Below are 16,742 nucleotides of genomic sequence, written 5' to 3' on the forward strand. Positions count from 1 at the left end.
CTTGGAACACAAGCATTTCACTATAACATCTGCTAAATATGTGTATGCAACCAATCTGATTTTATTTGACATGGTGTCAGATAAATCTTTACAGTCTCGTTAACAAGCCTATATGCATTTCAGTGTGCCATAGAGGAAGACCTGGTGGCCTCTCTACAACGTCTCAGTAACAAGACTCTGTGGGTCATTCTGATGGCAGGTGGTGGACACTTCGCTGGAGCTGTGTTTCAAGGGTCAGTGATTTTTTTTTTCCATTTTATTTCATTTTATCTTTATTTAACCAGGCAAGTCAGTTAAGAACACATTCTTATTTTCAATGACGGCCTAGGAACAGTGGGTTAACTGCCTGTTCAGGGGCAGAACGACAGATTTGTACCTTGTCAACTCGGGGGTTTGAACTCACAACCTTCCGGTTACTAGTCCAACGCTCTAACCACTAGGCTACCCTGCCGCCTAAAGTAGTGTCCTTTTGTAGGTGGGGGGGTAGTGTCCTTTTGTGGGGGAGGGGTAGTGCCCTGGGTAGGTACGGCACGACATTGCAAATGTATAAAAAAACAAACATTTATCACATTTACATAAGTATTCAGACCCCCAAATGAATTTACCACCAGGTGGACTCCAGTCAAGTTGGAGAAACATCTCAAGGATGATCAATGGGACTCGAAAATGAGCTCAGGTGCATCATGTTTCCATTGATCATCCTTGAGATGTTTCTCCAACTTGACTGCAGTCCACCTGTGGTAAATTCATTTGATTGGACATGATTTGGAAAGACACACACCTGTCTATATAAGGTCCCACAGTTGACAGTGCATGTCAGAGCAAAAACCAAGCCATGAGGTCGAAGGAACTGTCTGTAGAGCTCAGAGACAGGATTGTGTCGAGGCACAGATCTGGGGAAGGATACCAAAACATTTCTGCAGCATATTGTGTGTAGATTGGTCAGGGGGGAAAAAAACATTTAATCAAATTCAGAAAAAGGTTGTAACAAAATGTGGAAAAAGGTCAAGGGGTCTTTCTGAAGGCACTGTAGGTCTTCCTCTCAGCACTAAAAGATGATTCATCTCCCCCATCTCTGCTGTTCCAGGAGAGAGGTGTTGCAGCACAAGACGTTCCATCGGTACACTGTGAGAGCCAAGCGGGGGACAGCCCAGGGTCTGAGAGATGCTAAGAACAGCAGTCATGCTCCTAAATCAGCCGGAGCTGCCCTGAGGCGATACAACGAATCTGCGCTCGTCAAGGCAACACAACTACTCTTATTTTGATGTGTCTGGGCTAACTGTGAAAACAGTTTTCCTCTGATTAGCCAGAACTACGATAAGTTAAAGTATGATCTTCTCTTGCACACACATGAATGAACGTAATGTTCTGTTTGACCACACAGTGGCGCTATTTCACAGGCCACACCCTTTGTGTGATGATAATCTGACCTGATGGTGGCACATTGCTCCCCTTTAAAGGACCAGAGGAAGTTGCAGCCACTATTTCCACGTATTGTCCAACAGAGGACGTTTAGGTTCTACCTCCGAACAATGACGAAGGTTTCCATGGTAATATCTGGTTCGGCAGGGTAGCCTAGTGGTTAGAGCATTGGACGAGTAACCGAAAGGTTGCTAGATCGAATCCCCAAGCTGACAAGATGAAAATCTGTCGTTTTGCCCCTGAACGGGCAGTTAACCCACTGTTCCTAGGCCATCATTGTAAATAAGAATTTGTTCTTAACTGACTTACTTAGCTAAATAAAAGTTTACAAAAATATATATATATCGCAGTACAAAAACGTTATGATACCAACCGTTCAGAAAGCCGATCTAAAGAACCTGGTGTTATAAAATGTTTATCAAGTCAGCTTTGTTTATGAATTAGATTTAAGCAACAGCAACTCGTCTCTTGTATGCACAGGTCCATTTCATTTTCAAATCAAATACATTTTTGTCACGTGCCAAATACAGCACGTGAAATACTTGGCCTGGTATCGTTAGTAAAATGTTGGCATGGTGATACTTGGCCTGGTATCGTTAGTAAAATGTTGCTATGGTGATACTTGGCCTGGTATCGTTAGTTAAATGTTGGTATGGTGATACTTGGCCTGGTATCGTATCGTTGGTATGGTGATACTTGGCCTGGTATCGTATCGTTGGTATGGTGATACTTGGCCTGGTATCGTATCGTTGGCATGGTGATACTTGGCCTGGTATCGTTGGCATGGTGATACTTGGCCTGGTATCGTTGGCATGGTGATACTTGGCCTGGTATCGTTGGCATGGTGATACTTGGCCTGGTATCGTATCGTTGGTATGGTGATACTTGGCCTGGTATCGTTAGTAAAATGTTGGTATGGTGATACTTGGCCTGGTATCGTTAGTAAAATGTTGGCATGGTGATACTTGGCCTGGTATCATTAGTAAAATGTTGGTATGATGATAAAATGTTGGTATGGTGATATCTTGGCCTGGTATCGTTAAATGTAAAATAGTTGGTGATACATGGCCTGATACTTGGCCTGGTATCATTAGTAAAATGTTGGTATGATGATACTTGGCCTGGTATCGTATCGTTGGCATGGTGATACTTGGCCTGGTATCGTTGGCATGGTGATACTTGGCCTGGTATGGTGATACTTGTTATGTTAAATGTTGAAGGTGATACTTGGCCTATAGTTGGCATGGTGATACTTGGCCTGGTTTCGATCGTATGGTGATTGGCATCGGTGATACTTGGCCTGGTATCGTTGGTAATACTTGGCCTGGTTTCGTGATCGTTGATATTGTGATACTTGGCCTGGCCTGGTTTCGTATATGGTGATGGCATGGTGATACTTGGCCTGGTTTCGTATCGTTGGCATGGTGATACTTGGCCTGGTATCGTATCGTTGGCATGGTGATACTTGGCCTGGTATCGTTAGTGAAACATGTTTGTTAATAAGAAACCCCTGCACATGTATTCCTCTTCATGACCGAGAAGACCAAACAGTCTTGTCCACCTGGGCCACGGAGCTAAACAGGAGGTGCAAACTTGTCCATTGGATCATTTGTCAATTATTGAGGTAGTCTGTATTAAAGATGTTTATCTGACTGTTTTAAAATCCTTTTTATAGTCTTAAGGGGTGGTTCTACTTCTAGTTGTCACCATACGATACCAGGCCAAGTATGTTGGAAACAGCCAAACAAAACCCTGCCCTGAAACACCGGCTGAAAAATAATTAGTACGTAACTTAGGAAACGCATTCACAATGATTTGCATGAAGTAGGCAGTTCGGATTTGCCACTTTCAAGCCCAAATATTTTTGATTTTAAAGCGATGACTTGTTAACTTAAATCATTGTGCAACATCGTGGGTAAGCTCTCGCCATCGTCTTTCAGCTCCAAAAAGTGGTGTGTTTAATGGCTGCTTGCAGCTTCATTGTTGCTGGTTGTAATGGATCTAATCAGTAGTTCCTCTGCTTGCAGGAGATCCAGGACTTACTGGAGAGCTGGTCTGACCACCTGACTGACGCCAGCGCCATCTTCCTGCGTGCGCCCAGCCATAATAAAACCCTGTTCTTGGGGGGTAAAGCAGCTCCGCTGGTGAAGAAGGACCCTCGGATCAGAACCCTGCCCTTCCCCACGCGCAGAGCCACCTTCAGAGAGATAAAGAGAGTACACGATGTCCTCTCCACTCTAAATATATATGGTACGAGTCAGAGCCACCTTCAGAGAGATAAAGAGAGTACACGATGTCCTCTCCACTCTAAATATATGTCCTCTCCACTCTAAATATATATGGTACGAGTCAGAGCCACCTTCAGAGAGATAAAGAGAGTACACGATGTCCTCTCCACTCTAAATATATATGGTACGAGTCAGAGCCACCTTCAGAGAGATAAAGAGAGTACACAATGTCCTCTCCACTCTAAATATATATGGTACGAGTCAGAGCCACCTTCAGAGAGATAAAGAGAGTACACGATGTCCTCTCCACTCTAAATATATATGGTACGAGTCAGAGCCACCTTCAGAGAGATAAAGAGAGTACACGATGGTCCTCTCCACTCTAAATATATATGGTACGAGTCAGAGCCACCTTCAGAGAGATAAAATATATATGAGTCAGAGCCACCTACACTATGTGCTCTCCACTCTAAATATATATGGTACGAGTCAGAGCCACCTTCAGAGAGATAAAGAGAGTACACTGTCCTCTCCATGTACGAGTCTCTCCACTCTAAATATATATGGTACGAGTCAGAGCCACCTTCAGAGAGATAAAGAAATATATAGTACACGATGTAAAGAGAGTACCTCTCCACTCTAAATATATATGGTATTCAGAGAGATAAAGAGAGTACATGAGCCACCTTCAGAGAGATAAAGAGAGTACACGATGTCCTCTCCACTCTAAATATATATGGTACGAGTCAGAGCCACCTTCAGAGAGATAAAGAGAGTACACGATGTCCTCTCCACTCTAAATATATATGGTACGAGTCAGAGCCACCTTCAGAGAGATAAAGAGAGTACACAATGTCCTCTCCACTCTAAATATATATGGTACGAGTCAGAGCCACCTTCAGAGATAAAGATAAACTCTAAATATATAGAGTCAGAGCCACCTTCAGATGTCCTCTCCACTCTAAATATATATGGTACGAGTCAGAGCCACCTTCAGAGAGATAAAGAGAGTACACGATGTCCTCTCCACTCTAAATATATATGGTACGAGTCAGAGCCACCTTCAGAGAGATAAAGAGAGTACACGATGTCCTCTCTAAATATATATGGTACCCACCTTCAGAGAGATAAAGAGAGTATGTCCTCTCCACTCTAAATATATATGGTACGAGTCAGAGCCACCTGTACCTCTCCACTCTAAATATATATGGTACGAGTCAGAGCCACCTTCAGAGAGATAAAGAGAGTACACGATGTCCTCTCCACTCTAAATATATATGGTACGAGTCAGAGCCACCTTCAGAGAGATAAAGAGAGTACACGATGTCCTCTCCACTCTAAATATATATGGTACGAGTCTACGGGACTGTTTCCTACAAACACTAAGTATTCAAATCTAGGTTCTCCGTTGAAAATCAGTTTTCAGTCAAGGCTTAATCTGTCCTACATGTACGTTGTTTTCTGGAAGTATTCAGACCCCTTTTTTCCACATTTTGTTACATTACAACCTTACGCTAAAACATATTTTTGTTCCTCAATCTACACCCAATACCCCATAAAGAGCTCCACAGTTCCTCTGTGGGGATGGTTGTCCTTCTGGAAGGTTCTCCCATCTCTTCAGCACGCCACCAATGAGGTTTTTATGGTAGACTGGCCAGACGGAAGCTGCTTCTCAGTTAAAGGCACATGACAGCCCGCTTGAAGTTTGCCAAAAGGCAACTGAAACCTCTTTCAGACGAGACCAAGCGTCACGTTTGGAGGAAACCTGGCACCATCCCTACAGTGAAGCCTGGTGGTGGCAGCATCATGCTGTGGGGATGCCCTTTCAGCGGCAGGGACTGGGAGACTAGTCTGGATTGAGCCAAAGATGAACGGAGCAAAGTCCTTAGAGATCCTTGATGAAAACCTGCACCAGAGCGCTCAGGACCTCAGATTGGGGCGTAGAGTCACCTTCCAACAGAACAACGTCCCTAAGCACACAGCCAAGACAACGCAGGAGTGGCTTCAGGACAAGTCTCTGAATGTCCTTGAGTGGCCCAGCCAGAGCCCTGACTTGAACTCGATTGAACATCTCTGTAGAGACCTGAAAATAGCTGTGCAGCAACGCTCCCCATCCAACCTGACAGCTTGAGAGGATCTGCAGAGAAGAATGGGAGAAACTCCCCAAATATAGGTGTGCCAAGCTTGTAGTGATCTTAGCATCTTACCCAAGAAGACTCGAGGCTGGAATCACTGCCAAAGGTGCTTCAACAAAGTCCTGCGTAAAGGGTCTGAATTTTATCGCGGCAGCGGCAGGGTAGCCTAGTGGTTAGAGCGTTGGACTAGTAACTGAAAGGTTGCAAGTTCAAATCTCCGAGCTGACAAGGTACAAATCTGTCGTTCTGCCCCTGAACAGGCAGTTAACCCACTGTTCCTAGGCCGTCATTGAAAATAAGAATTTGTTCTTAACTGACTTTCCTAGTAAAATAAAGGTAAAATTAAAAAAATGAAATCCCTGTAAATGTGATATTTCAGTTTTTATTTTTAATTACATTTGCAACATTTCTAAAAACCCGTTTTTGCTTTATCGTCATAGGGTTTTGTGTGTAGATTGAGGAAAAAAACTACTTAATCCATTAGAATAAGGCTGTAAGGTTACAATGAGGAAAACAACTCTTTCATCCATTAGAATAAGGCTGTAAGGAAATGTGGGGAGAGTGAATGGGTCTGAATACTGTCCGAATGTACTGATGGACATTCCTGAGCTTCAATTCTGAGAGAGGCTGGCAAAATGTTAATTTACTAATCTATCCCAAACCGCAGGTAAAGACACTGACATCTCCGACATCCTGAGTCCCTCCAACAAAGTGTGGAAGAAGGCTCGTACACCTGTGGCTCTGCCAGAACCTTCCCAGGAGACAACAGCGCCCCTAGTGGAGGAGGAGGAGAGTACAGGAGAGGAGCTGGAGACGGTGGAGGTGACTCTGGGAACTCTGGACCTCCGGGAGCATGAGATCTACCCTGCCAGGAGGAAGAAGAGGAGACGCAGGACAGAGGACAGAGGTGAGGGAGACGGGTCTGTAGAGTTAGTTACGCCCTGTGTGCTGTATTGTGCCCTACTTCTGACCAGGGCCTATAGGGAATAGGGTGATGTTTAGTATATCTCAGTTTAATTCATACAAGGTCCTGTTGTAGAAATTCTATCACTTGATAATCTTTCAAAAGCTACAAAAGCATTTTTTGTGTGTTCAGGTCTCAGTAACAGGGAAGCTGTGGGGTCTGCTGCTCCTGAAGAGAGTAACCAGGAGAGAGGAGGAGAGAAAAACCAGGGGAGGAGGAAACCCAAGGGGAAGAAGACGATACAACATGAAGAGGGTGAGGTCATAACCTAACTGCATGCCGGTCTGCCTGCCTGTAGGTCTGCCTGCCTGCCGGTCGGTCTGTCTGCCTGCCTGTAGGCTGGTCTACCTGCCTGCCTGTAGGCCGGTTTGCCAGGCCTGCCTGCCTGTAGGCCGGTCTGCCTGCCTGCCTGTAGGCCGGCCTGCCTGCCTGTAGGCCGGCCTGCCTGCCTGTAGGTCTGTAGGCCGGTCTGCCCTTTTTGTCTGCCTGTCTGTGTTTGTTGTATACAACAGCATCTTCTCTGCATCTCTCCTCAGAGGAGCCTGATGAGTCCTGGGACTATGGCCTGAGGGATGCTCTCTACACCGCCTGTAAGACTGGAGACCTGGACACCCTCATCAGACTGTTACCAGTGAGGAGGGGAGAGGAGGGGGACCAGGATGGACAGAGGGAGGACCAGGATGGACAGAGGGAGGACCAGGATGGACAGAGGGAGGACCAGGATGGACAGAGGGAGGACCAGGATGGACAGAGGGAGGACCAGGATGGACAGAGAGAGGACCAGGATGGACAGAGGGAGGACCAGGATGGACAGAGGGAGGACCAGGATGGACAGAGGGAGGACCAGGATGGACAGAGAGAGGACCAGGATGGACAGAGGGAGGACCAGGATGGACAGAGGGAGGACCAGGATGGACAGAGAGAGGACCAGGATGGACAGAGAGAGGACCAGGATGGACAGAGGGAGGACCAGGATGGACAGAGGGAGGACCAGGATGGACAGAGGGAGGACCAGGATGGACAGAGGGAGGACCAGGATGGACAGAGGGAGGACCAGGATGGACAGAGGGAGGACCAGGATGGACAGAGAGAGGACCAGGATGGACAGAGAGAGGACCAGGATGGACAGAGAGAGGACCAGGATGGACAGAGAGAGGACCAGGATGGACAGAGAGAGGACCAGGATGGACAGAGAGAGGACCAGGATGGACAGAGAGAGGACCAGGATGGACAGGGAGACCAGGATGGACAGAGGGAGGACCAGGGAGACCAGGATGGACAGAGGGAGGACCAGGATGGACAGAGGGAGGACCAGGGTGTAAAGCAAGAGGGAGAGAAGAATCAGGGAGAGGTGGAGGAGAGCTGCTCTTCCCAGGCCCCTGCAGCCCAGAGTCCACTAGTCCAACTCAACCAGCCCATAGACCCTGCAGCCCAGAGTCCACTAGTCCAACTCAACCAGCCCATAGACCCTGCAGCCCAGAGTCCACTAGTCCTACTCAACCAGCCCATAGACCCTGCAGCCCAGAGTCCACTAGTCCTACTCAACCAGCCCATAGACCCTGCAGCCCAGAGTCCACTAGTCCAACTCAACCAGCCCATAGACCCTGCAGCCCAGAGTCCACTAGTCCAACTCAACCAGCCCATAGACCCTGCAGCCCAGAGTCCACTAGTCCAACTCAACCAGCCCATAGACTCCTCAGGCTTCACTCTGCTTCATGTGGCCTCCGCAGCAGGACAGAAAGGAGTGGTCCAGCTGCTGATGGATGCAGGCAGCGACCCGGCATGCAAGTATGAACCAAACATATGTCGATATTAGGCTTGGGCGGCATACCGTAATATGTCCTATACTGGGGTATTGGGAAGTAGCCATGGGATGGTTTTTCAACACATTAAGAGATAAAGCAGAGCGCGTTCTTCACGTTATGACGTTTTACCGTCGTTCGCCAGAACAGAGCCAGTCACGTGTTTGTTTGTAAATAGCACGATGGGAGAAACGGTGTATTGACAGGGGGTCACATTTTTATAATGAAAGTTAAACATGTTTTTTTTTTTTTCAATACGGTGTTCAGGGATGTGCAGCTATAATTTTCCTTCACAGAAAATAAATCACTACTGCACCACAATCGGCAGAAAATAGCTTAATTATCAGCAGATGATAACAGAAGTGCAACGCACTCATGAGTTGAAATAAAAGATCGTTAAAAAATGTAATGCGCACAAAAATCTTATTTCTATAAAATGTTGTTTACATCCCTGTTAGTGAGCATTTCTTCTTTGCCAAGATAATCCATCCACCTGACAGGTTTATCATATCATGAAGCTGATTCAACAGCATGATCATTACACAGATGCACCTTGAGCTGGGGACAATGAAAAGCCACTCTCTAAAATGTGCAGTTTTGTCACACGACACAATGCCACAGATGTCTCAAGTTTTTAGGGAGCTTGAAATTGGCATGCTGACTGCAGGAATGTCCACCAGAGCTGTTGGGCAGAGAATTTAATGTTCATTTCTCTACCATAAGCCATCTGCAACGTCGTTTCAGATCATTTGGCAGTATGACCAACCGCAGACCAGGTGTGGGTGAGCGGTTTACTGATGTCAACGTTGTGAACAGAGTGCCCCATGGTGGAGGTGGGGTTATGGTATGGGCAGGCATAAGCTACAGACAACAAACGCAATTGCATTTTATCAATGGCAATTTGAATGCAAAGAGATACCGTGATGAGATCCTGAGGCCCATTGTTGTGCCATTTATCCACCGCCCTCACCTCATGTTTCAGCAGGATAATGCACAGCCCCATGTGTATATATATATCACACAGTACCAGTCAAAAGTTTTAGAATACCTGCTCATTCTAGGATTATTTTTACTATTTTCTACATTGAAGAATGAGTGAAGACATCAACTATGAATAACACACATGGAATCATTTAGTAACCAAACAAGTGTTAAACAAATCAATATATTTTAGATTCTTGAAAGTAGCCACCCTTTTCCTTGATGACAGCTTTGCACACTCTTGGCATTCTCTCAACCAGCTTCACCTGGAATGCTTTTCAAACAGTCTTGAAGGAGTTCCCACATATACTGAGCACTTGTTGGCAGCTTTTCCTTCACTCTGCGGTCCAACTCATCCCAAACCATCTCAATTGGATGAGATGATAGTCTCACTAAGCGCAAACCAGATGGGATGGCGTATCGCCACAGAATCCTGTGTTAGCCATGCTGGTTCAGTGTGCCTTGAATTCTAAATGAATGTCACCAGCAAAGCACCTCCTCCTCCATGCTTCACGGTGGGAACCACATATGCAGAGATCATCCGTTCACCTACTCTGCGTCTCACAAAGACACGACGGTTGGAACCAAAAATCACAAATTTGGACTCAGACCATTGCTCTTGTTTGTTGGCCCAAGCAAGTCTCTTCTTATTGGTGTCCTTTAGTAGTGGTTTCTTTGCAGCAATTCGACCATGAAGGCCTGATTCACACAGTCTCCTTTGAACAGTTGATGTTGAGATGTGTCTGTTACTTGAACTCTGTGAAGCATTTATTTGGGCTGCAATCTGATGCAGTTAACTCTAATGAACGTATCCTCTGTAGCAGAGGTAACTACATTTACATTTAAGTCATTTAGCAGACGCTCTTATCCAGAGCGACTTACAAATTGGTGAATTCACCTTCTGACATCCAGTGGAACAGCCACTTTACAATAGTGCATCTAAATCATTAAGGGGGGGGGTGAGAAGGATTACTTATCCTATCCTAGGTATTCCTTGAAGAGGTGGGGTTTCAGGTGTCTCCGGAAGGTGGTGATTGACTCTGGGTCTTCCATCCCTGAGGCTGGGTCCTCATGAGAGCCAGTTTCATCATAGCGCTGGATGGTTTTTGTGACTGCACTTGAAGAACCTTTCAAAGTATTGACTGACCTTCATGTCTTCAAGTAATGATGGACTGTCGTTTCTCTTTGCTTATTTGAGCTGTTCATGCCATAATATGGACATGGTCTATTACCAAATAGGGCTATGTTCTGTATACCACCCCTACCTTGTCACAACACAACTGATTGGCTCAAACGCATTAACTTTTAACAAGGCACAACTGTTAATTGAAATGCATTCCAGGTGACTACCTCATGAAGCTGGTTGAGAGAATGCTAAGAGTGCAATGCTGTCTTCAAGGCAAAGGGTGGCTACTTTGAAGAATCTCAAGTAAAAAATATATTTTGATTTGTTTTGGTTACTACATGATTGCATGTGTGTTATTTCATAGTTTTGATGTTTTCACTGTCATTCTACAATGTAGAAAATAGTAGAAATAAAGAAAAACCCTGGAATGAGTAGGTGTCTAAACTTCTGACTGGTTGTGTAAGTATGTGTGTTGTAAAACATTTTTTTAAAGGTGATTGTCTTTAAATGAAAAGCACATACATTTGATGTTATTATAACGTTTATATGTTATGACAGAGAGGAAATGTGGCGTTGTTGCTTTGTGCCCACAGAGATCAGACCGGACAGACTCCCTACATTGTTGCTCCTGACAAGGACACCAGGAACGTGTTTAGGAAGTACATGGCTGATCACCCTGACAAATACAACTACAGCAAGGCTCTGGTAGGCTGTATGTCTAGTTATGTACCGTAGGCTCTGGTAGGCTGTATGTCTAGTTATGTACCGTAGGCTCTGGTAGGCTGTATGTCTAGTTATGGACCGTAGGCTCTGGTAGGCTGTTTGTCTAGTTATGTACCGTAGGCTCTGGTAGGCTGTATGTCTAGTTATGGACCGTAGGCTCTGGTAGGCTGTTTGTCTAGTTATGGACCGTAGGCTCTGGTAGGCTGTTTGTCTAGTTATGTACCGTAGGCTCTGGTAGGCTGTTTGTCTAGTTATGTACCGTAGGCTCTGGTAGGCTGTATGTCTAGTTATGTACCGTAGGCTGTTTGTCTAGTTATGGACCGTAGGCTCTGGTAGGCTGTTTGTCTAGTTATGGACCGTAGGCTCTGGTAGGCTGTTTGTCTAGTTATGTACCGTAGGCTCTGGTAGGCTGTTTGTCTAGTTATGGACCGTAGGCTCTGGTAGGCTGTTTGTCTAGTTATGGACCGTAGGCTGTTTGTCTAGTTATGGACCGTAGGCTCTGGTAGGCTGTTTGTCTAGTTATGGACCGTAGGCTGTTTGTCTAGTTATGGACCGTAGGCTCTGGTAGGCTGTATGTCTAGTTATGTACCGTAGGCTGTTTGTCTAGTTATGGACCGTAGGCTGTTTGTCTAGTTATGGACCGTAGGCTGTTTGTCTAGTTATGGACCGTAGGCTGTTTGTCTAGTTATGGACCGTAGGCTGTTTGTCTAGTTATGGACCGTAGGCTGTTTGTCTAGTTATGTACCGTAGGCTGTTTGTCTAGTTATGGACCGTAGGCTGTTTGTCTAGTTATGTACCGTAGGCTGTTTGTCTAGTTATGTACCGTAGGCTCTGGTAGGCTGTTTGTCTAGTTATGTACCGTAGGCTCTGGTAGGCTGTTTGTCTAGTTATGTACCGTAGGCTGTTTGTCTAGTTATGTACCGTAGGCTCTGGTAGGCTGTTTGTCTAGTTATGTACCGTAGGCTCTGGTAGGCTGTTTGTCTAGTTATGTACCGTAGGCTGTTTGTCTGTTATGGACCGTAGGCTGTTTGTCTAGTTATGGACCGTAGGCTGTTTGTCTAGTTATGGACCGTAGGCTGTTTGTCTAGTTATGGACCGTAGGCTGTTTGTCTAGTTATGTACCGTAGGCTGTTTGTCTAGTTATGTACCGTAGGCTCTGGTAGGCTGTTTGTCTAGTTATGTACCGTAGGCTCTGGTAGGCTGTTTGTCTAGTTATGTACCGTAGGCTGTTTGTCTAGTTATGTACCGTAGGCTCTGGTAGGCTGTTTGTCTAGTTATGTACCGTAGGCTCTGGTAGGCTGTTTGTCTAGTTATGGACCGTAGGCTCTGGTAGGCTGTTTGTCTAGTTATGTACCGTAGGCTCTGGTAGGCTGTTTGTCTAGTTATGTACCGTAGGCTCTGGTAGGCTGTTTGTCTAGTTATGGACCGTAGGCTCTGGTAGGCTGTTTGTCTAGTTATGGACCGTAGGCTCTGGTAGGCTGTTTGTCTAGTTATGTACCGTAGGCTGTTTGTCTAGTTATGTACCGTAGGCTCTGGTAGGCTGTTTGTCTAGTTATGTACCGTAGGCTGTTTGTCTAGTTATGTACCGTAGGCTCTGGTAGGCTGTTTGTCTAGTTATGGACCGTAGGCTCTGGTAGGCTGTTTGTCTAGTTATGGACCGTAGGCTGTTTGTCTAGTTATGTACCGTAGGCTGTTTGTCTAGTTATGTACCGTAGGCTCTGGTAGGCTGTTTGTCTAGTTATGTACCGTAGGCTGTTTGTCTAGTTATGTACCGTAGGCTGTTTGTCTAGTTATGTACCGTAGGCTCTGGTAGGCTGTTTGTCTAGTTATGTACCGTAGGCTGTTTGTCTAGTTATGGACCGTAGGCTCTGGTAGGCTGTTTGTCTAGTTATGTACCGTAGGCTGTTTGTCTAGTTATGGACCGTAGGCTGTTTGTCTAGTTATGTACTGTAGGCTGTTTGTCTAGTTATGTACCGTAGGCTCTGGTAGGCTGTTTGTCTAGTTATGTACCGTAGGCTCTGGTAGGCTGTTTGTCTAGTTATGTACCGTAGGCTCTGGTAGGCTGTATGTCTAGCTATGGACCGTAGGCTCTGGACCGTAGGCTGTTTGTCTAGTTATGTACCGTAGGCTGTTTGTCTAGTTATGTACCGTAGGCTCTGGTAGGCTGTTTGTCTAGTTATGTACCGTAGGCTCTGGTAGGCTGTATGTCTAGTTATGGACCGTAGGCTGTTTGTCTAGTTATGTACCGTAGGCTCTGGTAGGCTGTTTGTCTAGTTATGTACCGTAGGCTCTGGTAGGCTGTTTGTCTAGTTATGTACCGTAGGCTCTGGTAGGCTGTTTGTCTAGTTATGTACCGTAGGCTGTTTGTCTAGTTATGTACCGTAGGCTCTGGTAGGCTGTTTGTCTAGTTATGTACCGTAGGCTCTGGTAGGCTGTTTGTCTAGTTATGTACCGTAGGCTGTTTGTCTAGTTATGTACCGTAGGCTCTGGTAGGCTGTTTGTCTAGTTATGGACCGTAGGCTGTTTGTCTAGTTATGTACCGTAGGCTCTGGTAGGCTGTTTGTCTAGTTATGTACCGTAGGCTCTGGTAGGCTGTTTGTCTAGTTATGGACCGTAGGCTCTGGTAGGCTGTTTGTCTAGTTATGGACCGTAGGCTGTTTGTCTAGTTATGTACCGTAGGCTCTGGTAGGCTGTTTGTCTAGTTATGTACCGTAGGCTCTGGTAGGCTGTTTGTCTAGTTATGTACCGTAGGCTCTGGTAGGCTGTTTGTCTAGTTATGTACCGTAGGCTCTGGTAGGCTGTTTGTCTAGTTATGTACCGTAGGCTCTGGTAGGCTGTTTGTCTAGTTATGTACCGTAGGCTCTGGTAGGCTGTTTGTCTAGTTATGGACCGTAGGCTCTGGTAGGCTGTTTGTCTAGTTATGTACCGTAGGCTGTTTGTCTAGTTATGGACCGTAGGCTTTTGTCTAGTTATGGACCGTAGGCTCTGGTAGGCTGTATGTCTAGCTATGGACCGTAGGCTCTGGTAGGCTGTTTGTCTAGTTATGTACCGTAGGCTCTGGTAGGCTGTTTGTCTAGTTATGTACCGTAGGCTGTTTGTCTAGTTATGTACCGTAGGCTCTGGTAGGCTGTTTGTCTAGTTATGTACCGTAGGCTCTGGTAGGCTGTTTGTCTAGTTATGTACCGTAGGCTCTGGTAGGCTGTTTGTCTAGTTATGTACCGTAGGCTGTTTGTCTAGTTATGTACCGTAGGCTCTGGTAGGCTGTTTGTCTAGTTATGTACCGTAGGCTCTGGTAGGCTGTTTGTCTAGTTATATACCGTAGGCTCTGGTAGGCTGTTTGTCTAGTTATGTACCGTAGGCTCTGGTAGGCTGTTTGTCTAGTTATGTACCGTAGGCTCTGGTAGGCTGTCATATTCTGTCAAGCACTGTGGAACAACAACAAACAACCAGTCAATTGTACAACGACGTACAACACATAGACATTTTAAGGAGAGCGGACTTGTGATAAAACTGTGAAGTGTAATCTTGTATGTTTGGGCCTAAACAGACAGTTAGCGTCCACTTCCTGTCAATCAAATGGAATAAATCAATGAGGATTCTGTTGTCTAGGAGTTAGCTGGACAGAGAAGTAACGTGGGCCATGTCACGTGATGACACATTTCAAGCACGCGAAAAACCGTTAATATAACTGTGAGCGTTTCATTTTTTCCAAAGATGTACGGAGACATGTTGAGCCCTTTGTGATACGGCAGGGACGTCATATACGCTATCCATCTCCCTAAGGTTCCTGGTCCGCTGACGGTATCATCGGAGTTGGAGTCCAAGAAGACGGACAAGAAGAGGGCTCAGAAAGCAGCCAAGAAAACCAGGGAGAAAGAACAGAAAGAACAGAGGAAGAAACTAGAGATGGAGGCTGAGGAGAAGAAAAGATTTGCCTCCTTAAGCGATCGAGAGAAGGTATGGAAACAGATTTTATTTTTTTATGCGGTAGATGAATTGTTCAATTTGTTTCAAAACGAGCGACTTGACTGTCAAATCTCCCCCCGCAGAGAGCACAGGCTGCAGAGAAGAGGTTGGCAGAGCATCAGGCCTCGACAGGGGGAGACCTTTCAAACACCAGGTAACAGTACGAAGGCCTCAGTCATTAGTCAAACAACCTCTCCTTTTGACTCACTGAACACACAACGATGTTAGACAAATGAATACGACACGTTACTCAATAAATAGCAGAAGAGTCTGGTGTTTCTGTACTGTAGGCAAATGGTGTTCTGTATTGAGGCAACACATTTATTCATTCGTCTAGTGTCCTGTCCTGTCATATACAGTATCATCTAGGAGTCTGGTGTCCTGTCATATACAGTATCATCTAGGAGTCTGGTGTCCTGTCATATACAGTATCATCTAGGAGTCTGGTGTCCTGTCATATACAGTATCATCTAGGAGTCTGGTGTTTTTCTAGCTAACTCCATGTTCTCTCCTCTCTACCAGGCGGTGTTGGCAGTGTGGGGAGTCCCTGGTGGGAAAGGTCCCGTTTCAATACCTAGACTTCAGCTTCTGCACCCCTCGCTGTGTCCAGGAGCACCGCAAGGCTAATGTGGCCAACAGAAGCAGGGCAGGAAACTGACTTTCATGTTGCTACCGCCACAACCCTGCCATACTGTTGCCACTTCACTATAGAAGCCTCAGGCCTACTAATCTATTGGTTGGTGGGGACAGAGCACGCAGACCCAGAGACCTAACTGAACCAAGCCACAGACCTCAGTCAATCTGCATCTTGATGTTGCCCATCTGATAGGATTAAAATGCACAGAAATAGAATTAATAGAACATACGAATGGGGACTCCTGTTCTATTCATTATATTTCTATGCATTTAATCCCACCAAATAGGCCAAAATCCAGATGGATAACTTTAGATGAAAACTGGACCTGGTGCCTCCGAGACGAGCTTTGTTACGATTCAGTTTAACTCAGAAGATCTGCCTTGTTGCACCGTTGGAAATGTGAAAGGTCATTTTCCGATTTGAGCCTTGAACATGCAGCGTTTACCGTGAAAGCTGGGTGCCTTTTAAATGGAGCTGATCGTTTCAGGAAAGGAGGCGGAGCCTGAGTCTGAACCGGGTCCGAACCGGGTCCGAACCGGGTCTGAACCGGGTCTGAACCGGGTCTGAACCGGGTCCGAACCGGGTCCGAACCGGGTCTGAACCGGGTCTGAACCGGGTCTGAACCGGGTCTGAACCGGGTCTGAACCGGGTCCGAACCGGGTCCGAACCAGGTCTGAACCGGGTCTGAACCGGGTCTGAACTGGTGTCAAACTAATTCACTGTTGGTGTCGAATGGAATAATAAACCATATTAATTCA

General features: G+C 45.9%; 1 protein-coding gene across 1 annotated transcript in view; it reads left to right on the top strand.

Annotated features, from left to right (window-relative positions):
* The window catches only part of ankzf1 (ankyrin repeat and zinc finger peptidyl tRNA hydrolase 1), a 33,610-nt gene extending 16,868 nt beyond the window's left edge, over positions 1 to 16,742 (top strand). Inside the window, exons 6-15 of the mRNA XM_064977009.1 lie at positions 124 to 233; positions 1,088 to 1,241; positions 3,450 to 3,672; positions 6,453 to 6,692; positions 6,882 to 7,004; positions 7,286 to 8,537; positions 11,252 to 11,363; positions 15,165 to 15,338; positions 15,431 to 15,501; positions 15,870 to 16,742. Of these exons, the coding sequence (XP_064833081.1) occupies positions 124 to 233; positions 1,088 to 1,241; positions 3,450 to 3,672; positions 6,453 to 6,692; positions 6,882 to 7,004; positions 7,286 to 8,537; positions 11,252 to 11,363; positions 15,165 to 15,338; positions 15,431 to 15,501; positions 15,870 to 16,005 (2,595 nt within the window). The 3' untranslated portion in view covers positions 16,006 to 16,742. The remainder of the gene's footprint in view (positions 1 to 123; positions 234 to 1,087; positions 1,242 to 3,449; positions 3,673 to 6,452; positions 6,693 to 6,881; positions 7,005 to 7,285; positions 8,538 to 11,251; positions 11,364 to 15,164; positions 15,339 to 15,430; positions 15,502 to 15,869) is intronic.

This window comes from Oncorhynchus masou, chromosome 10 (genome assembly GCF_036934945.1).
Source record: "Oncorhynchus masou masou isolate Uvic2021 chromosome 10, UVic_Omas_1.1, whole genome shotgun sequence".
NCBI lineage: Eukaryota > Metazoa > Chordata > Actinopteri > Salmoniformes > Salmonidae > Oncorhynchus > Oncorhynchus masou.